The sequence below is a fragment of the Poecilia mexicana genome, unplaced genomic scaffold (genome assembly GCF_051168715.1).
Source record: "Poecilia mexicana isolate PSO_F unplaced genomic scaffold, ASM5116871v1 scaffold_21, whole genome shotgun sequence".
In the NCBI taxonomy this organism is placed as follows: domain Eukaryota; kingdom Metazoa; phylum Chordata; class Actinopteri; order Cyprinodontiformes; family Poeciliidae; genus Poecilia; species Poecilia mexicana.
In genome coordinates this window covers 13,350,730-13,373,913 of record NW_028263390.1, presented here as the reverse complement: position 1 = coordinate 13,373,913, position 23,184 = coordinate 13,350,730, and the positions used below count along the sequence as shown (strand labels likewise).

General features: G+C 36.8%; 3 protein-coding genes across 4 annotated transcripts; all 3 read left to right on the top strand.

The window, feature by feature from the left end:
- Nucleotides 1–804: 804 nt before the first annotated feature.
- On the top strand, nucleotides 805–15,712 carry LOC106934217 (structural maintenance of chromosomes 6). 2 transcript variants are annotated; one of them, XM_015014017.2, is made up of 27 exons: nucleotides 805–908; nucleotides 1,243–1,395; nucleotides 2,093–2,228; nucleotides 2,607–2,712; nucleotides 4,845–4,981; nucleotides 5,073–5,134; nucleotides 5,269–5,349; nucleotides 5,513–5,614; nucleotides 5,999–6,118; nucleotides 6,241–6,339; nucleotides 6,565–6,711; nucleotides 7,152–7,240; nucleotides 7,331–7,495; nucleotides 7,767–7,945; nucleotides 8,063–8,264; nucleotides 9,077–9,191; nucleotides 9,423–9,583; nucleotides 9,806–9,941; nucleotides 10,137–10,217; nucleotides 10,316–10,486; nucleotides 10,935–11,072; nucleotides 11,662–11,807; nucleotides 11,942–12,067; nucleotides 12,258–12,363; nucleotides 13,553–13,705; nucleotides 14,318–14,415; nucleotides 14,624–15,712. In XM_015014017.2, the coding sequence occupies exons 2-27, from the start codon at nucleotides 1,261–1,263 to the stop codon at nucleotides 14,709–14,711; spliced, it is 3,279 nt and encodes a 1,092-aa protein (XP_014869503.2). In that variant the 5' UTR covers nucleotides 805–908; nucleotides 1,243–1,260; the 3' UTR covers nucleotides 14,712–15,712. The 2 variants fall into 2 exon arrangements, with proteins under 2 accessions (XP_014869503.2, XP_014869580.2); XM_015014094.2 differs by lacking the exon at nucleotides 805–908 and having other exon boundaries at nucleotides 923–1,395.
- Nucleotides 15,713–16,853: 1,141 nt separating this feature from the next.
- On the top strand, nucleotides 16,854–19,367 carry LOC106903277 (required for drug-induced death protein 1). The gene is made up of 2 exons (XM_014967007.2): nucleotides 16,854–17,216; nucleotides 17,939–19,367. The coding sequence occupies exons 1-2, from the start codon at nucleotides 16,950–16,952 to the stop codon at nucleotides 18,074–18,076; spliced, it is 405 nt and encodes a 134-aa protein (XP_014822493.2). The 5' UTR covers nucleotides 16,854–16,949; the 3' UTR covers nucleotides 18,077–19,367.
- A 184-nt stretch (nucleotides 19,368–19,551) lies between these two features.
- On the top strand, nucleotides 19,552–22,551 carry tmem18 (transmembrane protein 18). Its single transcript, XM_015014200.2, has 5 exons — nucleotides 19,552–19,731; nucleotides 19,850–19,967; nucleotides 21,769–21,823; nucleotides 21,939–22,032; nucleotides 22,162–22,551. The coding sequence occupies exons 1-5, from the start codon at nucleotides 19,639–19,641 to the stop codon at nucleotides 22,258–22,260; spliced, it is 459 nt and encodes a 152-aa protein (XP_014869686.1). The 5' UTR covers nucleotides 19,552–19,638; the 3' UTR covers nucleotides 22,261–22,551.
- Nucleotides 22,552–23,184: the final 633 nt, after the last annotated feature.

Genomic DNA, 23,184 nt, shown 5'->3' with positions numbered 1-23,184 from the left:
CTGTCCAAAGGAAAAAGGTGAACACAACCATGATTGTGAATGCATCTCATGTTGACAGAAATTAGTCTGAATTAGATAATCGAAGCTAATTGCCTGAGCTTCCATTATCCAAGGGAGTGGGATTATTTACAATTTTGCCTATAAAAACGCTGCCTTCAGGAAAAGAATTGGATCGACGATTCAGGAGGACAATGCTTTTCCTCCTGACACTGTGCCACAATGCAAAAATGGCAAGAAAGTGGCTAAGATATGAAAATATTGCAACTCGGGGGTCAGACAGAAAATTCCTAAGATATTAATTAATCTATTTCAAAATCTGTTAATAACTTTGATAAACTTGATTTATTTCTTAACAAAAGGCTGTGTGAAATATGATCCAAAAGTCATTGAAGTTCAGGAGATTAATAAAACATCTGAGAACACTAAAGCAGTAAAGTTGGTAAAAAAAAAAAAATCTAATTTTCATTTTAAAATATTTTGTCACTGTAAATTGAGTGAATAAAATTATGGTGTACCCTATTGTACTCACAAATTAGATAGAAACAGGAAGTTGAACTAAAATAAAAATTCATAACTAGGTCCTTTATAAGAAAAGGTCTGCATGCCTTCTCTGAAGGGTGGTAACAAAAATTATTTGCACTGCAGTGTTTATGGCATAAACCCCTTTTTCTGAAAAATTCTGCTAAAAACCTTGCGGTATTTCACAGCTAACTACTTCCACATACTTTCATCTAGAAATGCCATTTAAAGCCAAAAGATGTAATCATATCCTTCAAATTCATCTGGATGGTAGAAAGGGGAATTTCTTGCACTGTTTGATCTCATCTGTTCTCGCGATGTTTTGTTGGAAATAGCGCGAATTCGATAGACACCGGTTCGGTGTTTTGTTGCTGAGCCACACAAACTAGGTAAGAGGTCAGCCCATACGTTAATTAACGTCTTTCCTTTGTTACTCTTAATAGCATAAAGTCAATTACAATGCTCCAAGCGGCTTCTTTAATAGATAACCCTCGTCTATTTTTGTTTAGCGGGCAAGGTTAATTAGCCACACAAGCTAACTGGCTGCAATAATATATAAAGTATACCTGTGGCAAAAGAAATGCTAACATTTCAATCCTAATAACCGACGGAACGAGTCTCACTAAATGGGAGTACAGTGGCGGGATGAGACACGCTTTAAAAAAGCTCATTCTTACTTAATGCTAGTCATTTTTTCTTTCGGTTTCGTTTTGTCCTTAAAAGTGAGGTCGGGTGTCCAACATGTCGAAGCGAAGAAACACAGCTGTTAGTGAAACCCCAAACAAACGTCTCCGACCCGAGAATGGTGAAAATGAGGACGACGAGGATCAGGATATTGCTGAAAGTGAGCAGGGAGACTCCGCTCTGAGTAAACGGGTAGGTAATATTACATCTATGTTTTTCTGCAGTGTATTTTGGGGGAATTGTATGTACTAGACTAACATGAAGTAACTCATTAACGAAGAAGTTGAGGAAAAATGATGTGTCGAAGTGGATTATCTTAAAAGTGCGGCATGCATTTCTATAAAAGGGCTCCAGAATGAATACATCATAGCAGAAATTATAGCTGCTAATCTATCTTTTGGTCTATGTTTCTAGCAGCTTTACACTTCCAGTTTTTGCTCATTATTCTGAGCATATTCTCTTATATGCTCTAAACTCAGATAAATTGCATGTAGAGCTTCTGTAAACATTTAGTTTACATTAATTTTGCTGCAGATTCTGATTTAAATTTATCCCTGGGCTTTGACTGGGTTATTCTGACACACGAGTATGAAAACTGGCATACCGTTTACTATATGGCAAAACCTTCTTATGAAATTTGATTGCATTAGACTTTCTTTATGTTATGAGATTAAAAATGACTGTTGATCATGCCAACATTTTGAAAAACCATTACTCATTTTCCTTTACTTCCATTTTATTTCTATGTTGGTCTATCACATAAAATGCTACTAAAATTCATTGGAGCTTGGGGGCTTAACATCAAAAAATGTGGAAAGGTTCAAGAAGTATTTCTCAAAGTGCTGAGTAATTAAGACCATAAGCCCTCTCATTAACTTTTTGTGTATAGTTTCAGTGTTCTGGTGATGTGGTGAGTGATGCAGGGATAGTGGAGAGCATCACTCTGAAGAACTTCATGTGTCACTCACTTCTTGGACCATTTGCATTTGGTTCCAATGTCAACTTTGTTGTTGGTAATAATGGAAGTAAGTCAACATCTGTAATGTTTGAAATGTCTTTAATTGAATCAATCTTTTGGAGATAATTTTCTGGATAAATTAAAATTAATATTTCAAACAGTATTTTTTACACAATATAACTTCGGGTTTACAGATTATCTTAATGTGTAGTTTGTTACTTTAAAAAAAGGGCATTTGCTTGTCAGCATTTCATTACTAAGTAAGAGTACAAGTAGATGTTTCTGCGTGAGTCGATCACACATGACACTTGACAGTCTCTAAGCCTTATTGGATTCCTGTCATGGTTTAAACTTGACAATGTAGATCAGCTACCTTTTTACAATACCCGTTGTTTGTCTTTAATTTTCTATAACTTCTGATCTGTATGCAAACTGTTTGTAACAGGTGGGAAAAGTGCCATTCTGACAGCTCTCATAGTTGCGTTAGGAGGGAATGCACAGGCTACAAATAGAGGATCCTCCTTGAAGGGTTTTGTGAAAGAAGGAGAAAGGTAAAGGTTTACCAAATGTATAGTTTTTATGCATTTGATGACACCGTGTAAAAGCCTAGCATGCTCTTTGATCCACAGAATAATCTATTCTTTTATTTTTCAATACCATTTCTTAGTGGGGAAAGAAAATGTCACTTTCAGCAAATTAAATACTGGTACCACTGCTGTTAATACTTTGTACCATCCACTTTTGCCAAAGCGCCAGCTCATATTCTTCACCTATGACATTTCCAAATAGGAGCATATAGACCTCTGCTCCCTCCCTGCCCTTGCCTGCCCTGCTTGCTCTGTTTTTGTCCTGTCTTGCTTTGCACATCCTCCGAATCTACATATTGTGGATCTGGTCAACCGGTCTCTCAATGCAATTCATCAAATTTTCTCGATGAGAAGACTGGGCACAGGAGAGCCCTCTTGTCCTGCAGGGACACGCCCGGCGGGATACACCTGGATTTATTCTGCTGTTTGGAGCTTGCGGATACCTGGCTTATCGACAAATTTGTGACAGACTTGGCTGAACTAGCGAACACTCAGACTGTTGGTGTGGACAGAGACGCAAGTTGGATGCGAGTCTTGCCGAGACTCGCAGCCCAGCTGAGGACTCTAATACTCACTAACGGAATGGAATCGATCTTGGAGAAGTTGCTAGTTTCGGCTCAGTGGAACGACCACACTAATTCAGATAATTGGGAACTGAGATGTATCGGAGAGACTTTAGGGAAGATTGAAATTTATAATCTACCTGACTTAAGACATTCTGTATCTGAATTGGCTCTCCCCGTGTTGCCTTGGAAGGGCTGCATATTTCCAATCTCCTTGAAGATATGGAAACATAACACTTCTTCCCACCTCACCCCCTCCTGTTATCCATGCAGCTGTGGAGCTGAGCGCTCCCAAGGACATTCCTCGATAACCACACCTTTATCGGACCTCTGCCAGGAGACTGAGCAACGTGGTTTCAAGGTCCTGTGACGTCACCACCTTCACTCACGTCTTTGTTTTGTCTGAATGTTGCCATCTGCCCTAATGTGTCCTTTCCTCTTTTTTATTTTATTTTATTTAGTCTACCTGTTATAAACTGTAGAGTACTCCTTATTTAAACCAGTCTTTTTTACTGATATTATTAATTGGTCTATTAGTAATATCAGAAATTGTGGAGAACGCACTATTTAGATCATACAGACTCACTTTTAACCCAGAAAAGGAATTGGATTACATTAGTCACTCTTTAGTCTATTTTATCAGAAAAAGTAGAGTACTCAATATTTAGATGCAGCGACCAGAAGCCCAGAGGACACTTTTGGATCAACATTGTTAGACTATTTTTCAGACTCTTGTCTCCCAACCCAGAAATGGAATTGGACCAGACGAGACTTAGCAACCCTGATAGGAGCACCGAGTTTACATACTTTAGATCAACATTAGATTCTTTTTCTTTTTTTGCTCTTTCCTTTGGTTTGTTGTTTTGATTGTATTTCCTTTTAGTTCTTGTAAAGCACTTTGTATTGCCTTGTTGCTGAAAATGTGCTACATAAATAAGATTACCTTTACCTTTGACCATTCCCTCTTGCTCAGTCTCCTGAAGCCACCAAATGCTAATGGACTCTGATAATTTAGAGTCAATGATGCCAGCCACTCCAGCAGGTTACCAGGGCCTTTGTAACCACATATTATTCCACTTTGTTTCATACCAGATCCACTAGGAGTGTTAAAATAATTAAAAATATGCCTCAGTTATTTTTGTTTTTTTATTTGTTTGCTTGTTAGAGATTTTAATGACTGCTATAACTGATTTTGTTTAAAAACAATTGCATAAATTGTTTCTGCCAGTTTTAAATTAAAGATTGAATTGTTATAAAAACTCTTCAGTATGACCTAGATAAAGGTATTATCTAAAAAAAAAAAAAACGTAATTTAATATTTTGCTATTATTCTGAGTTGGAATTTTATTGTCTTTTCTAAAGTCCTGTCTAATTAGAGGTTCTTTATCCTTTATCGGGTTTTCAAAGTCAGATTTTTATTTACTTGCTTTACAAACCACATAAGCCAGTATGAAATTTTAAACTTAAAAGCAATTTTGAATTCTCAAAATTACTCAAGAAATTTTCAAATGCTTTATTCTACTTTTTGTTCAGTTCTGCTGATGTGTCAATTACCCTGCGTAACAAAGGGAGAGATGCTTACAAGCTCGACGTGTATGGCCCAGCCATCACCATAGACCTACGAATAACACGGGAAGGGCTGAGAACCTATAAACTGAAGAGTAACGGAGGTAAACACTTGAGGGGTTTTTAGATTCCTCTGTTTTTGGATTTGCAGGGAAAATCTAATCATTGAAAGCCCTTCTTTGTATCCTCTGATAGGTCAGGTTATCTCTACCAAAAAAGAAGAGCTCATTTCCATCTTGGACAATTTCAACATTCAGGTAAGTTGGACATCTAAATACGTCAGAATGTTGGCACCAAAAGGTGTACTTTTCCACCCAGATGAGGTTGTATAACTAATGGTCCTGTGTTACAGCAAAATCTGTGATCATTATTTTTTGCTTTTCTTTTCTAGGTTAACAATCCTGTGTCAGTTCTCACACAGGAAATGAGCAAATACTTTCTGCACTCTAAAGGAGAAGGAGACAAGTATAAGGTCTGTTTAGAGTAGTTAATATTCTATCTTAGTAGTTAGTAGTCTGTCTTGACACAGCGTTAGTTGTAAATCTTGGCCTCAGTTTTGTTGTCATTTGGATCTAGCTGTTTTTCTTTTTCTGCAAGTAAAATCAAATGTACATGTGTTTTTTTTTTCCTTACAGTTTTTCATGAAGGCTACACAACTAGAGCAGATGAGGGAGGACTTTATTTATATCAAAGCCACCAAGCAAGTCACAGAGGAGAAAGTCGAGCAGCATGGAGAAGTATGGCTCGATTTCACCTACAAGTTTTTATTTATTACAACTTTTTATTAGTAATATGTCAAATTCTTTTACTGTATTTTTTAGGTTTTGGTATATTTTTTTGTATCTTAAGTTTAGTTTTAACTTAATTTTTTTTTTTGACTAAGTGAGATAAATATTGTCCACAGTTATTTATTATGATCTTAAGTCATATTAATGGATTTACTGGGCCATGAGCTAATTCATTTCATTGCCAAGGATCTTCAGAAATTCATGAAAAAAATTAATATCATTTTTACCTCTTTAAATTAAAGTGTAACAAAACATTAAACACTTTGTACAGTCTTATAACAGTATTGTTATTAGAATTATTATTATTACTGATATCATTTGTTTTGTTTTCAGTGTTTGAAAGACTTGAAGCGTAAATACCTTGAAAAAGAGGACCGGTACAAGAGCTTAGCTTCACTTGGGGAAATGCACACCAAACTGGAAGAATTGCAGAAACAAATGGCTTGGTCCTTGGTCAGTGATTTTCTTCTTTCTTTCTTTTTTTTCAATATATATAGAATTTTTTGTGTAAGTAGCATGAATCTTACTCTATGTAGGATTTGTATTTAGTAAACCCAGTGACTTGAATCTTTCAGGTGACTGAAATGGAAAGAGAGCTGGAACCAGTAAAGGAGAAGTTACAGGCAGACAAATGTTCCACAGAGAAATATGATGAAAAGGTTGATGAATGGAAGGTAGGATATGTCTTGTTTTGTTTTGTTTTTTTAAACAGTATTTAAATGTCAGTCAACGGTTAAAAAAAAAAAATCTCCTGAACCTTTTTTTCCGCTTTATTTTGGGTCTTAATGATGACCTGTTGGACCTTTTGCTCATATTACTTAAATCAATAATTTAGTCTTTAAATGTAATAGTTATTGACTCCAACCTTCTTGTCTTTTGTAACGTGTATGTTTTTACAGAATAAGGTTGAGCAGTCTGAGAAAAAGTACAAGCAAATTCAGGAACAGCTGGAAGGAATCACTCAGCAAGTCCAGGAGCTGCAGCCTAAATGTGCTGAGCTTAAGGCTGAAGCCCAGAAACGCAACAGCCTTCTCAAGTCCTGCGAGGTCAGAGTCTGAGCATTGTTTTACACACACTTTTGTGTTTTCTGTTTTCACTGGTGCTCAGCTCCAGATGGTACAAATCTGTTACAGAAGCAAAGAAAGTAGATCTATCAGCATCAACTCATGATAAACTATTTCTCTACTATATGTTTGTGCATTTTCTTCCCACAGTTGCCTTTTGCTACAAAACAAAATTCAAGACTGACTCTTATTACCCAAGTTTCTTCAAAGATTTGTTGTAGATTCTGATCGTGTGGGCAGGAAGGATCTCCTGTAGCCGTTTGTGTTACAGCGGTTCAGAAGAAAGAGCTGTTACAGCATTTTTACAAAACACTGTTTATTTGGCCAATCCAGCTCATTAGGAAGTAATTAGGAATTACATGTTTATTTAATTTTTTTAATTTTGATGCAGGGAAGTCATCCTGTTTTTTTCCTCTCTTCAGCTCACTGTCCATAGGTGTAGAACTAACCTCAGGGACCTGGAAAAAGACAAAGCCCAGCTGACTTCACGTATAAAGGATCTGACTCTGAGGTGTGAGCGTTGCTTACAGTCTTCTTTATAAACCTTATGACTGGTGGGTTTATTTTTTTCTCCTTTCTGATCACCTTTTAATTTCTGTAGCATCAGCCAAACAACCGGAGCAGAGAGCCAGGCGAGGGCAGAACGCATGGCGCAGATTCAAGCCGAGCAGGAAAACCTTGATCTTCACATTTCCACTCTAGGTCAACAGATTGACCTGTTTCAACACGCCAGCAACCTTGCCAAAGAAGAACAAGGCAAGATGAAGTATGTAAACGGAAAAAGACATTATTTATGCTATTCTTTCTGGATATTATATAGTAAAGGTTTTAGTAGAACTAAAAATTGACATTTTCATGTAAATGTTTCAGGTCAGGCTGATATATGTAAATACAATCAACAAGATTCAGATAAACGAACTCCAATGGAGTTTTACTACACATTTACTTCTTTTGGGGCGAAATAAATTCTGTTGGATATGTTTGTTTCATAGTCTAAAACTTTATCATCTCAGATCAATTGTTCTTTACCTTTACAGAATGGAGTATAATGGGCTCAAGAAATCCATCGAAGCAAACAAAAGGAAACTACAGACCATGAAGAGCAGTCGCTCAAATCGACTTCGGCGTTTTGGTGAACATATGCCTGCATTGCTTAGTGCTATTGAGGAAGCTAACAGCAAAGGCCACTTCAGACACAAACCTCGAGGACCTCTGGGTAGAATTTGGTTTCTCGTTTTCAGTGGCTTGTCTTGATTGTTAAAGTCAGAAAACAAGCATAATGGCTAGAGAAAGCCTGCTTTACCCTTACTTACTTATTTATTCCACTCTGCAGGTTACCTTATAGGTCTGAAGGATCCAGAGCTGGCATTGGCTGTGGAAGTATGTCTGAAATACCTGCTTATGGCCTTCACATGTGACAACTATGAGGATGAAAAGGTTCTAAAGAGCCTCATGGCTAAAGTGTACAGATCTGGTCAAAGGCCAACCATCATCACCAGTCAATTCCTCCACCATGTCCATGATACAAGAAGAAGGTGAATACATTTCATTCCAGACTCATTCGTTTATTCTTCCTCTTTATAAATATGGTGCTTTCAAGCCACATTAATTGTGATGCACTATGGCAAAAAAGCTATTTATTGTTTAGATGTATTTTAACTGTTTGGGAAGATGAGGTCGCTTGTCTATCAGCTGTGATATAGCCAAGCATACAGGTCCAGCCAAATAAATTACAGAATCATGAAAAGGTTTTTATGTAATTCAAATCAAAAATGAAACTCGTTATTGCATAAATTCTTTACAAACACATTTCTTTGTTTCTGTTAATGATTAAGGCTTATAACTGATCTTATAAAAAAGATGTCTTGTAATTAATACAAGATATGTCTCGTGTTAATTATTGACGTGTACTCTTCAGTGATGTAGTTATTGTTATACGCATGGTTTGTTGCGTTAGTTTCTTGGTTCTTGGTTTTATCTTTTCCTGCAGGTGTAGAAGCAGACTTCTAAGGTTTTATCTTATGTAACTTTTCTTTCTCTCCTCTACTCTTATCTGTGGTCCCGTTTAAACTTTTCCTCCACCTTTCTATCTATTTTTCCCTTTCTTTGTTCTGTCTCTATGTCCAGTTCATTTGAAATAAGCCCAAAGGAATGTATAATATATTTTTTTAGTATTATATATATACTATAAAGTGGAGCATTATAGCAAAAAACTGTAATACTCCACTTGTGAAAGTAAATCTGTTGGACTTCACACTGGCACAATTCTGCCACAATTCCAGACAGGACTTGTTAAAAAAGAAAAGTTGACGATTTTATTGACCTAACTTCGGTTTATTTTGTTTAGGGCTGTGAATCATCCTCAATATCCCTCTGTGCTTCAAGCTCTGGACATTGAAGACCCCATTGTGGCCAACTGCCTCATTGATCAAAAAAGCATTGAGAGCATTCTTCTTATTAAGGTGAGAAGCCTTTCGTCCAGAGTGAATGTCCTACTGTCTTCACTGCGTGTTCAGACAGCTTTAGTTAGACTTGGATAAGTCCAACTGAACCAAACATCAGCTGTGTGTCCTTTTATATAAAAGATTATCTGTAAGAAGGTTTTGGCATTTTTCCCTTAAAACTTAAACGTGTCAACAAAACGGTAAATGTTGTTTTTTTCTTATTTGCATTCGTTTTGTGTGTGTTGTCAGAATCGCACAGAGGCTCGAAGAATAATGCAGGGCAAGAATCCTCCAGCTAACTGCATCCAAGCCTTCTCTAAGGATGGTGACCAGATCTTCACTAACCGTAATTACTCTTCTGATCAGACCAGACCAAACTACCTCTCAGGGGATGTTGAGGAAGAAATCAGGTGAGTTTCTTATATGCTCTCTAAGCATGCTTTTTTTTTTCGTACAACATAAACACTACATATTTACCTAAATGTGAAAATAAAAATATCAAAGCAGTAATAAATTGGCTCCAGTTATTCAGAGTTTTATCTACACCTTTTTTATCTAAAAGACTGTGCTTTACCATTCTTATACCCTCTTTCTTTTTCTTTCCCTTTCCTGTTTTCTGTTTTTCCCATCAGGCATTTACAGAGAGAACTGGAAAACCAGGCAGGTCAGGAAGCTCGTTTCCAGCAACAAATGAGAAAGTTGGATGAAGACATCAAACACAATGAGGGACTTCTAAGAAAAGTGCTCATGGAGCAAAAGACTACCAAAGTAAATAATTTTCCAAATATTTTTTTCATTATTGTATTCTTCTAATTATTTGCAGAACAATATGAATGGCTTTTAATATAGAGTAATTAAAATAGCCACAATTGTTATGAATAAATTCCGGTATTAAATTTTAAAAATATATTTCTACTTCAAGCTGTATCTAATTTAATGCCTCACTTTGCTTATTTATTTTAGGATAAGGCCACAAAGCTCCAGCTTGAGTTGACAGACCTAAAGAACGTAGAAGAGCCACAGTCAGAGGACCTCAGGCCACTGGTAGGAACAGATCACGTTCCTGCCTTCACACATACATACGAGCCTGCAGCTGTGTTGCAGGCTCGTAGTGTTAAGCTGTTATATTTTGACTGTCTCAGGAGGAAGAGCTTCAGGAGATTGTTGCAAAGATTTCATCCAAGCGTGCCGAGTACGAGGAAGCTAAAACCAAAATGGCCAACCTGAAGGCAGATTATGACAAGGCAGACCAGGAATACAAGCAGCACAAAGAGAACATAAGCACCATCACGGAGGAGGCTGATTCAGTCAAGGTAATGATTCTGGGTGGAGGCAGACAAAAATGACTTAAGGGGTCTTCAAAAATTACCTGCATATCCTTTTAATGTGGTTTTTGCGGTGGGTAATTCCAAATATTTTAGTTTTAAATTTACATATGTAATGTATCTTTACTACATGTTTATTATTCACAACAGTAAACTTTGAGCTTCTTTCAAGATGAAGTAACGTGTGAAAACTTTATTTTCAGATATACTCCACAGGTTTTTTTTTTTTTTTTTTTTTTTGCTTTTACTCTCTCCACCGGCCTAAGTTAGCTGTTGGAACAGAGACCCTACTGTTCATGCGATGTCTCAGAAAATGCATATTCTGAGTCGTTGTTTTGCCTATGAAAATATCATTTAAATATCAGCTGTATGACTTTGTCAGCCAATTCATTCATGTTGTCTCTCACTTTATTTACGCTGCTTCTTGCTTCTGCAGGACGAGCTGAGTAAAACTGACCAGGAGGTGATGAAGTGCAAACATCACAAGAAACACTACGATGACAAACGCAGTGCCCATCTCCGCAACATTCACACTCTCGAAGCTCAACTTAAAAAGAAGGAGGAAAACCTTGCGGTACGCGAGATTGTCAGTGTATGGTTATCGATTGTTAACAAGTGGCTGCGAGACAACTGGGTGTCCAGATGATTTAAAGCGAAAAATAAAATAAAATGGTTTCAACTACAGTTAGTTTAGACACAGGGATAAAAGCAAAGCAATGTTTTAAATGTTGTACTACTTTTTTTTTTCCTTTTTTTTTTTAAACTGAAAATCTTAAGTATTATTGTTTAAAAAAAAAAAAAAAAACGACACAGACATCCCTGAACTACTCCAAGCCCGATATCCAATAACGCTGCTGCACGTATGAAACGTTCTGTTACCGTCATTGTAAACCAGTTGCACACATAAAGACTATATGCTGTATATAGTCTTTAGATCACATATAAAGACAAATTAAATACAGGATTAGTCTGATGACTTGACCCCTTAGCTACAGCTTACGTTGTTTTCCTCAGATGAGCATTTCTTGTTGCCCATATTAACCTCTCGTTTTTGTTTCTCCTTTGTTTTCGTGCTTGCAAACTGGTTGTCTAGGCGACACTCCACACGCCACAGCTTTTTTTTCTGTTTTTTTTTTGTAACGGCTGCCTTTTTCTCAACTTAGGCCTCCGTCGCTAAGGCCTCTGAGATTTGTCCAGAACGCCTTGAAGTCCGTCGAACTGCCAAAAGCATTGACAGTGAAATTAATCGTCTCAAAGTCAAGATCTCAACTCAGCAGGAACAGCAAGGGGACCGCGAGGAGATTGTGAGGTAATAGCTTCATGTTTTAACAATTTGGGAACCATTGCAATGTACAATTTCCACTTTTACTTGACAGAATGCAGTTCTGACAACACACCAAAATACTAGTCCTCCTAATTTTGTTTTTACACTCTTTTGACAAGGCAATATCATGAGGCTTTAGAGAGCTACAAGAATATGTCTCAGCAAATGAGGAGCCTGAACAGCTTCATCAGAAGTCTGGATACCGTCATGAACTACAGGCTCCAGGTTTACGCTGATCTCAGAAAGTAAGTCACGACGACGCCTTTGTTCATTTAGCAGTGATGCACCACACTTAGTGCATCACTGCACTAAGAGCATTTTCTTTGTATTTACAAAAGAAAAATATTAATTAGCTTTTCCTTTAGATACTCTTATTTTTCCTCTGGAAGCGTGTTTTTTAATTATTATTTACAATTGTTCATTTTTCCACATTAGGTTCCTCTCAGCCCGTTGTAAATACTACTTTAATAGTATGCTGGCTCAGAGAGGCTATAGTGGAAGCATGACGTTTGACCACAAGAATGAGACCTTGACCATCTCGGTAAGCAGCTTTCGTTTGTTCGCTTCAGCCTCAAGTTGGTATTCAGAAAGAGATGCACCAAGAGATTGGCGCTGCTCGTTAGGCTCATGAATCTTTTTCACTGTTTTTTCAAGGATCAGCATCAGAGATATTAGGGAACCACTGGTGTCAACTATGTTCTAACTTTGCTTTTGTCTTAAAATATTTTTAAAACCCCCTTTTTTTTTCTCAGAAACTTTCCTCACACAGAAGTAGAATGAGATTGCCTCTGATCTTTATAAGTATAGCTCAAAACATGAGAATATCTAAAAATGCACAAAATATCAGAATGAAACTAATATGTTGCATAAATTTATTACAGGTTGAAATATTTCAAGTCTTTACTTCTAGTAAATTAGAAGCCATAATCTTACTGAATGCATGAATTACTACATTGATGTTACAATGAGGTGATTAACCTGTGGTTCTGCTGAGGAGCGGTGAAAGTTAGTGATGGTTTTTATTATCTGACCATTAGCATAATCCACAACAAATAAAGCCCTGATGTATTTCAATGAAGTGATGAGTTTCAGATTCTGATTCAGATTTAAGCTCGGTTCAGCAGGAACGACCACAAATTTGACTCTGTGGGAGTCGCCATTGCTAAGGCAGATGGAAAATTAACGGAACAAGTTGCTCTGGTCCCATTCCCTTCCCATGACATCTGTGGACCTGACCTAAAGCGCTACTAAGCAAACAAACAGGCTCTTGCTGTTAGTCTTTTCTTTGGATTGGCCGTACTGAAAGGAAATTTTGTTGTGCTTCTGTACAATGGCAATAAATGCATTCTGATTCTGAAATAAGTGACAAAAGGATCAAATGCAGACACAATTATTTTGATCTTTTTTACTTGTAAGTACTATGAACTTTCATAGCAGAAAGACTAGAAAATTGTAGGTGCTAATCCAATATCCTGGTTGATATACCTACATTTAATTATAATAAGCATATATATTTTTAGCATTTTCTTTTGTTTGTTTCAGTTGTGAAAGTCTATCTACAGTTAACAGAATAAGTTTTTGGCAATTTTGATTCCACTGCTTTTTACAAATTAAGTCACTAATTCTAAAACACTTTCTTGATCCCAAAGGGAAATTCAATAAATAAAATGACCTCAGACAAGGAATTTTCTGTATGAACCTGACATAGTCGATTTTTATTTTTTTCTTAGGTGCAGCCAGGCCAAGGAAACAAAGCGGATTTGAATGACATGCGATCTCTGTCTGGAGGCGAGCGCTCCTTCTCCACCGTTTGTTTTGTCCTCTCTCTCTGGGCAATCACAGAGTCGCCTTTTCGCTGCCTTGACGAATTTGATGTTTACATGGTAATGTCATACGGTTTTATTGACATTTGTGTGTTTGTATGTCATTTATGTGTCATGAGGACAAGGGGAGGGCAACATGAACTATATCTACTTTTTCATGTGTTAGGCCCAACATAAAAGACGCCCGATATGTCTACAAGTTCAGAACATAGCTGGCTAACAAAGTTTACTTTGTATCATTTAGTAATTATAGATCTGATCAAACAGACATCACATGTGTGGTTCATCCCTCCTTACATTTCATCCATTTACTATCTGGCTTTTTCTGGTGCAGAATTATAGTGCATGTCTCACGTCGATGACATTAAAGTCGGATAAATTGCAACGTGACTTCTCAGTCTGCAGACGCTTTGAAAACTATTGAGTGTGTTTGATTTAGTACCACATGGAAGTGAGACAAATCTGACCTTTTTTGGGGGGGCCAGGGGGGTGAGATGATTGGCCGTGCATAATGCAAAATGTTTCTTTTAATATAATAAAAAAAGTCATCATTATGATTATTAAAATAAATTATTAGCCAATTTATCTCTAACTTACCAGAATTTGCAGCATAACTTGATCTAGGATGGAAAAAAAAATGAACTTGACTCTGTTCCTCTTTTGCTCTTTTAGGACATGGTGAACAGGAGGATATCAATGGACATGATGCTGAAAGTAGCTGCCAGTCAGCGCTACAGACAGTTCATTTTCCTCACGCCCCAGAACATGAGGTAACCATCGGAACCATTTCTGTGTATGCAACGCAAATCAATTCCACCCACACCTTTCGACTTGTCTTACTTTCTCGTGTCTTAAATGGTGTTTGGCAGAACCGCTTAACTGAAATGACACTACTTTAAGAACTTTGTCTGATTCTTTTAAAAGTACTAAGCAACTTAAAATCTTGTCAATATTTTTGTTGCTTTCTTTCCTGCTCAGTTCTCTTCCGGTGAGCAAAACCATCCGTATCCTCCGCCTAAAGGACCCTGACCGAGGGCAGAACAACTTTCGCAGTGAAGACCAGTAATACTCTCCATTGCAATGTTGAATTTGTTAATGTAATGTAACATGTTCAATTCGTAAAATGATAATAAAAAAATGGTTGCATTACTAATAGATGAAACATAGCCGCTAAAGAGTCTATTTTCATAAATATGGCCACACAATGCTGCTTGCAGCTTTAAAGTCGAGGTTATGATCAATGCAACTGCTTGAACCAGAACAAGTTACAGCTTCAGTTTCTGGAGCCCAGTGGCATCTAGTGGTGAAATACTGACACCACAAAAAACAAAAAATATATAAATTGCCTGTTTATATTTCTAAAGAAAAGTTTATTTGTTTTTTCTGTAATAGTATACAGTTTTTCAGTTTTGCCCCTTAAGATCTCATTTGTTTCATGTAAAAGCTATTGTATAAAGGATTGTTTGATTAAAAAAAAAAAAATGGCAAAATTGATTTAAGATGTATACAATGTTGCACAGTTTTCTTATGTTGGCTACGTAAGAAATAAGGTCTGAAATGCAAACTGTTTGAAAAGTTAACTTTTAAGCTTTTAATGTTAATTACTAATTTGTATTTTACTTGTAATTATTTAAAGACGATTTTGGTGGGATTTTGAATGTGTCGATACGACACAAATGCCTACACGTCTAAATTAATTGAATTTTTTCACCTTTTCACTTTAAAAATTGTACAGGTTTTGCAGCAGAGAGAAGTTTTGTAGTTTTTAGGTTTTTCAACGTGACTTTCAACATGTCCTTGTACTTTCTGCTCAAGTACGCTTCTCTTACGGCTGCTGTTAAAAGTGAATGATAAACTTTTACGTTATAACATAAAATAAAAATTGCTGCTAGTTTTGTATCATTTTGCCATCAGTTGTTAAAAAGGTTGGTCACATTTCAGATTTGTAAAATCTCATATTTGTAGCATTTTCTTCAGGCTCATTTATATTCAGTGGATGCATAATTTATCTCAGGTTAAATATTTTTGAAGACACAAAACAATAAAGTTTATAAACTGTTCTGCAAATGTGTATTGGTGTTTTTGCCCCCTCCCTTTGGAATACTTCTGACAGGAAGAAATACAGAGATGCAAAACTCAGGTAGAAAAATTTCTTTACAGGATAACTTTATGATGCCGTTTGTCAAAAGCCAGAGATCAGAACTTAACTTTTTGGCCCCAAGCGAAAAATGCCGTGTTTAAAAACAAACGACACATTGGTCTGTACACACTTGTTACCTGTGGTGAAATGTCATGATTGTGTCATGCAGTCCATTTCTTCAGAATGAAGGGGAAACTGGTCAGCGTAGGTGGGAAAATGAAGAGAGCTAAACAACAATAATGGAAGAAAACCAGAGATTTTAAAATACTTTTGACTTGTGAGGCGTTTTACCTTAAATAAGGACAATATTACAGGTAGAGCAATAATGGAATAGTCTAAGGTCAATCGTTTTCTATTTCTTAGCTGTCTTTTACACAAAATCCCCAAGTTGTATTTTGAGCAAAAAATTATGTTGAGAAATGTTCTGTTGAAATGAACATAACCCATTTTAAGTTAGCAACCATAAGAAATGCTAAAATGGGCCATAGTTTTTGACACATCAAAACATATTCATGTTCAAATGGCCTAGGCAAAGTCCAGACCTAAATCTCATTGTGAATCTGTAGCAAGACTTAGGAAATAAAAGTCTTCACAGATCCTGAAGTTTAAGGGAAATGAATATTCTTGAAAGACACTGAATGCACATATAGAGCAATCAAGACCCTCTTGTGTACAAGACCAGAGATGTTGGGGGGGAGGATGCAAACCAGTATATTGTTTTTGGATTATTAATATAAACATTTATTAGTTTACTTAAAGGACTCGCATACATTTTTCTTCTGCTGTTAATGGTTTTATTGAAAGCTGTAAAAAATAATTTATTGGTTTTGAATTTATTTTTAGGCAGGTTTAGGAAAAATGCACTAGCCTAATTACGTATATCAATATTAACTCAGCCTTAAGTCTGGTTGCTACGCTGTATGCTTCAGAATAACGGTCACTTTGATTAAAACGTTGCACTTGACGACGCTCTTTCGAGGTCAGCCTTGTGATGAGGAGAATGGATTTGCACCTTTAAGGGCTGTGTGCCACCCCCCACCCCTCCAACACCACTGGAATGCATTTCAGCCTGATGCACGTAACACTAGTTGACAACATAGCTGACCTCTCAGAGGAAACTGGTGCTTCTCCTTACACCTCCCAAATTTGCAACCAGGAGACAACATGAAGCCCAAATCCTTTCCATCCCGACTGTTTGACAGGAATTCAGCAGGAGTGTCAGGTGAAAGGAGGAATAGTTGTGCAGCAAAATATCAACGGCATGTTGACTCTGTGGATCAACCACCCTCTGATGACAGCAGTCCAAACGAGAAAGCCAAAAAAGACCTAAACTTTGCCTTTCTGCCAGAGCGCTATGAACCACTGATAGATGACGAGGCTAAAGAAGAGAAGAAAAAGAGGAAGAAAGAAAACTACAAGAAAGTAAAAAAGGTATGTATTGTGTATTTTAGCTAAACTAAAACTGACTGTTACTGTTTAGATATAGCGACAAAAAGGAGTGTGCAGCACACTTTTGAGTTTTAAGTATTTCCATACACAACTGCTAAATTTCGTCTGATGTATTTCGATTATGATTCTTTCACGTCAGATGACATATTAAAAATGGTCAGATGTCTTTGTAGATTAATAAACCTATTTACAAATTTTGCCCTCATAACCCTGTGGACATAAAGTCAAATAAGTAAAAGAAGAAAATAAAATATAAATATCGAAATATTTTATTTCAGGCCTCATTGACGGAGATTTGATAGCTACGGTGTATTTATGTAGCTGTCAAATCTACATAAATTTGATAGCTACATATCCAAACTGAAGCTTGTCTGCTTAAAATTTATAGTTCCCTGTTCAGCTCCAGTAGGATAGAGTTATACTCAGTTCATCCTGTTTCTGCTGCAGCCGGTCAGCCCTTTCCTGTCCAGGATGTGCGAGACAATGGAGTTCTTAGGACGTTTTGTCGTGATGTTGCAGTCAGGACGAAAACGAGCTTCTCTTCCTGCTGCTGTTATTGTGCCACAAAGGAATATATATATACATCCTTGAAAACTAAGTCTTGTCCTTTTATTATTTTAACCTATTTGTCTGGTAGGGCTAAATTAATGGTGACACCCTTGTGTTGAAAATCAACTTTTTGACGATTTTTCTTCTATATCCAGAATGTTGGGAAGGCACTTCGCACCACCTGGAAGTGTCTGATGCTCGGCCTGTACAACTTCGCCCTCGCCTACTCCACTCCCATCGCAGCGGCAGCAACTTTTGTTCCGGATTTTCACCCCAGCAGAGACAGGACATGAGCTACGGTGCAAGGATGCCGCCTTTGGAATTTGTTGTAAATAGTTGTAACCTTGGGACCTTGACCAAACTCTATGTTTTTCATATTCTTGTATTTTTAAAAAAATATATATGTTTTTTTGTGTCTTTTTCCCCCCACCCCCACAATTTTGTTGTTTCCATATGTTTAATCAAGTCTCCTGCTGCAGGATAGCAGTAGCAGGTTATGTATTTTTGTGGATATAGATATTTAGAAACCGGAAAAGTTGAACAAAAAATTGATTAACAGTATGTTGTACTGGAACAGGTAGGAAGTGAGAATGCACGTTTTCTTTCCAACAGTCTTATATAACTTCATACACCTGACCAAAGATACCATATATGGAAAAGAGCAATAGCACATTTTAGCAATTTTTTTATGCAATTTGTGCCCTAGAATTGCATTAATACACAATTGTTTTAGGTAGTAAGTCTAGAGCAGTGTTTCTCAACCCTGGTCCTCAGTGCCCCCCTGCTCTGCATGTTTTAGATGTGCCTCTATTCCAGAGCAGCTGATTCAAATGATTGCATGACCATCAAGTACTGCAGAAGCCTGTTAATCACCCAGATATACAATTCAGGTGTGTGGCAGAAGGGAAATACCTAAAGCATGCAGGACAGGGGGGCGCTGAGGACCAGGGTTGAGAAACACCGGTCTAGAGGGTGCAATATGTTCACATGTTGGGAAATCTCATAGAAGATGTGAAGTTTAGCAAAGTTGATGAAGTGCAGAGAAGAAGAAGAAGAAGAAGTACAAGAAGAAGTCCTGTATTTTTATAGTTCAGGAGAAACCTTAGGAGGAGCTCTGAAGTCAGTTGTGGCAAAGAGGAGCAGGACATGCATGAAAGTGATTAGAAGCATATCTACCTTTAATGACATGCACAAGGACAGTGAAACAGTGGTGAGATATGTGGTAGGAGTTATAAATTCAAAGTCGGAGAGGTATTACATCAGCGATCATGTCTGAAGGATGAGGTTCTATGAATGATGTCAGAAACTGGTATTGTGCTCTGTAGTGACAACTGTGGTTTGCTTTAGAAAAAGGGAGCCCAGCTCCAGAGCCATTACTATCAGCTGATGGAAGAAAAAAATTTTTTTATTGTGCACTCTAAACTAAATGTGTTTTTATGTTACATGTTGAAAACTTATCTTTTGTTGTTAATATAGATTTTAAGACCAAGTCAGATTTTGTGTAGTAAAAGACAAACATGTCTCTTGGTCGTACGTGGTGCTTAGCTGCACTATACATTGTATATTAAAACTGATTTTAAAATATTTTGCTTAACTTTCGTCTTTTATTTTACCTTTTTAATCATTTTGCAGCTGTGTAACAATATATTTTTCTGATTTTCACGGTTTAAACATTTTAATAACTTTTGTGAAACATAATTAAGACAAAAAAAAGACACTTTTGAAGACGTATTCACGTTTACACTTTGAAGGAAGCTGATTGGCTGTCTGGCTGTGACCTCATCCGCTTCATTCGCATTTCCGTTTTCTTTTACCTTTAGCTAAGCTATACGCTTAGCTTTGTCGTTTTTTAAAGATGACAGAACAAAAACCAGAGAATATTAGCTCCATACCCATCGACGGATTCAGTAATTTAAGAATAACGTCGATATGGACGTTTCTAATGTCGGTACGTTTTAATTTTCTTTTGCCAAAATGGCTTGACTAACTAGCTAATCGAGGTGTTAGCCATCTCTGCCTGACTAAAAACAATGATTTATTACAATGCACATTTTGTGTGTTTACAGGTGCAGTGGTCGGAACCATGGCTAATTGGGCTCATAGTATTTCATGTTGTGTGTTTGTTCCTGACTGTGGTAACCTGCAGGTTTTACAGAGCTCAGATCTGCCACTTCCTGGTCATTGGTACGTGTTCTGCAACGTCCCATCAGTATCTAGATCAGTTTCTGGGAAAACTACCGATTGTACATTTGTGTCATCTGAAGCAGAAAAAGCCTATATCCTTAATAGAGTAATGGCTGATAGATTAATACAAAAGTAACAAAATGCTGGAAATGAGCAAGTTATTGGCTTCGAAGAATACTCAGGAAAAGTAAACAGGAGGCGCCATAGCAGCGGTGTATTTCACACTTACTCCACATGAGAACATTATTTACAACTCTGAAGAATCCATATTGTTTTAGCTATCCCTTCTACTGGCCTACAACCTTATAAATATAGGAGGTGATCAGATCATTGGAAGACAAAACATTAACTGTACAAGATTATATACGAGTAATCCGTCAGCAGCTGAACAATGCCACAATTTTAATAAAACTTAATTTTAAGTGAATATGTCAAAATAGGAAAATGTTGGATAAAAACAGAAAAAAAACTTTGACTATTTAATTGTCATTGTCCAATGCTGACACACAGCATGCATTTATTTTATTCAGAAGCTTTACCCATCATTATAAGTAGTTAGAATAGTAAGATTAAAAAAAAAAACGTGTTTTTGCTGCTAAGCAAGCAGTTGTAAGATCAAGACTTTTCAAACAGAGATTGCTTATTTTAATGCAACACATACACTAGAAAATTTTAAAACTTCTCCGTCTAAAAAAAACCCGAATGGAGCGACTGCCTACATAGAAATCCCTTCTCCTGAATGTGCATGTACCGATAGTTTGAATTGCATTTAGTCATTAACTTTGCAGTAATTCCATAGCAAAAGCACAGATGCAGGAGCTTGGGGTCGTTAAGGGCCAGTTTTCTGCAACTTTTAGATGTGTCTCTGCTTCAACACACCTGAGTCAAATAATCAGGTCATCAGCAACACTCTGGAGAACCTGACTGCATACCGAGGAGTTAATCCAGCCATTTGGTTCACGTCCAGGAAATCATCTGGAAGGTGCAGAACACGGGCCTTTTAGGAATGGAGTTGAATCCCCCTGGTATGCCCTGTGAGCCAGCATGGTAATTTATGGCATGAGGATCGTATAACATGCGTTGAGTTCATGCGTCTAGGCGAGAGACTGAGTTAAAGACAGGAAAGCAGGGCCAAATGTATCAGATTTAGAAAGCGAACATGAAGTGTTTGGCAGCAACTGCTCAGCTGATGGCCTCCTGCAGGAAGGTGTCGCAGCTTCACCGAAACACTGAGCCAGGTGTAGATTCTACGAAGACAAAAAAATAAAAAATAAAGGGCGAACATAATGTTAATGGCAAATTCATTATGAACTGTGGCACAGAAACTATTTAAATACATCATGTTTTTTAAATATATGATCAATAAAAATTGCAATGTATATGTTTAAAACATTATGTGTTAAATTAGAAAAATAATATTGCTGTATTGATTTACATATTTACAGATACGTTATTAAGTGTATTTACTTGTTTTCAATCGCTAAGAAAGTTTTAATGTGAAAAATGGTGAAGACTAGTTAATATCAATATAAAAGTACACCACACACATTGTAAAATACTTCAGTTTTGTTTATCATAAACCTTTTTAACCCTTCCATATCTTGCATCTATGTCTTGTTTACTGACTTTAAATCGTGACAGTTAATTGTCAAATAACCTGAGATATTTGGAGCCGTCAAACTAGAGCTAATTTTGAGGACAGGAAAGTGAAGAGATGTGACGATGTTGTGTTAGTGATATCATTAAGTGCCATCATTTGTTTATGTTTTAATAAATTAGTTAATGCAAGATCTCTCCACAGTTGGCCTGGTTTATACTGCTGAATATCTGAATGAGCTGGCAGCGATGAACTGGAGGTAAGACCTAATATTTTTGTGCATTTGGGTATCTATAAATTGAAAAAAAAAAAAAAAAAAAACTTTGTCTACAAAAAATTGTTTATGTAAAGTTTTTCTTTTGCTCTTCTCTCAGGTCTTTTTCTAATTTCCAGTATTTTGACTCCAAGGGAATGTTCATATCGCTGGTTTACTCAATTCCTCTCCTTCTCAATGCAGTCATCATCGTGGCAAGTTTTCAACTTTATTCTCCTTCAACTTGTCACATCAAAACAAATATGTTAGAAATGTTCTCAAAAAGATTAAACCTCAGATCACGTGTCAAGCCTTTTCTTCTTCTTCTTCTTCCTCGCTGACAGATGGTGTGGGTTTACAGGACCTTTTCCACCATGACTGAACTCAAGACGCTTCAGCTGAAGAGAAGGGCCCGTCGAGAGAAGAGGGAGAAAAACGACTGATCCCTTTCCCCTTGTCCGTACATGGCCTTCACCGGGAGAATTGAGAATCTCTCCCCTGCTAATCCTGAATTTTGGAAAAGGAAAACAGATTTGCTCTTGTGACTTTAAAAGGACTACTTTCTTTCAGGGTGGAAGTCTCCCTTATCCTTTTTTTTTATTATTTCTTTTTTTTTTTTTTAGCAGCGGAAGTTATTCAATGGGATTTATGTAGAACAAAGGATATTATTGTTTTCTATTTTTATTGTCTCAAAGTGTGCTACAATGAAATATAAAGAACAGTTTTCTAAAGAACATGTTGTTCCTTTTCATTCTTTAACAAAGCGAGTGAGAAAGGAGTCATGTGGGAATGTTTAAAGTCATCCAGTCCACAGATTCTGAGGCAGCTTGCTGCTTCTTAAGATTTAGTGTATAATTAACTTCCTCTTTCTCTACGTGAGAGAGAGATTCCTTTCTTGACTTTGCAGATCTTCCAGGCACAAATCAACCCTTGATAGACTTTGATCACGCTCTGAAGCCATCACTCGATAACAGGGGTTCCAGTTTAACCAGCTCATTTATTTACCAATATAATGACTTTTGTCTTTATTAAATTTTAATTTCTATATCATTATTTGTAGTACAAAAATATTGTCATTTAATGGTAATATTTGATTAAGATCTACAATCATTTTTATCCAATTAGGTTAGGAAGTTTGGTTAAAAATGATACAGGCATCTTCCAAAAAAAAAAAAAATAGCCCAATATACAATTTGCATCACCTTAGTTTTTACACGTATACAAAAATGCATCTTGAAATGGTTGCATGGTGTTTATATGTTTCCACTTTAACTGCCGACCGTTCATCCATGCAATAAAATTCAAAGCTTTGGAGGCTGCAAGGCCTCCCTGCCTTGGCGCTAATCTTTAGCTCCCACCACAGGTGC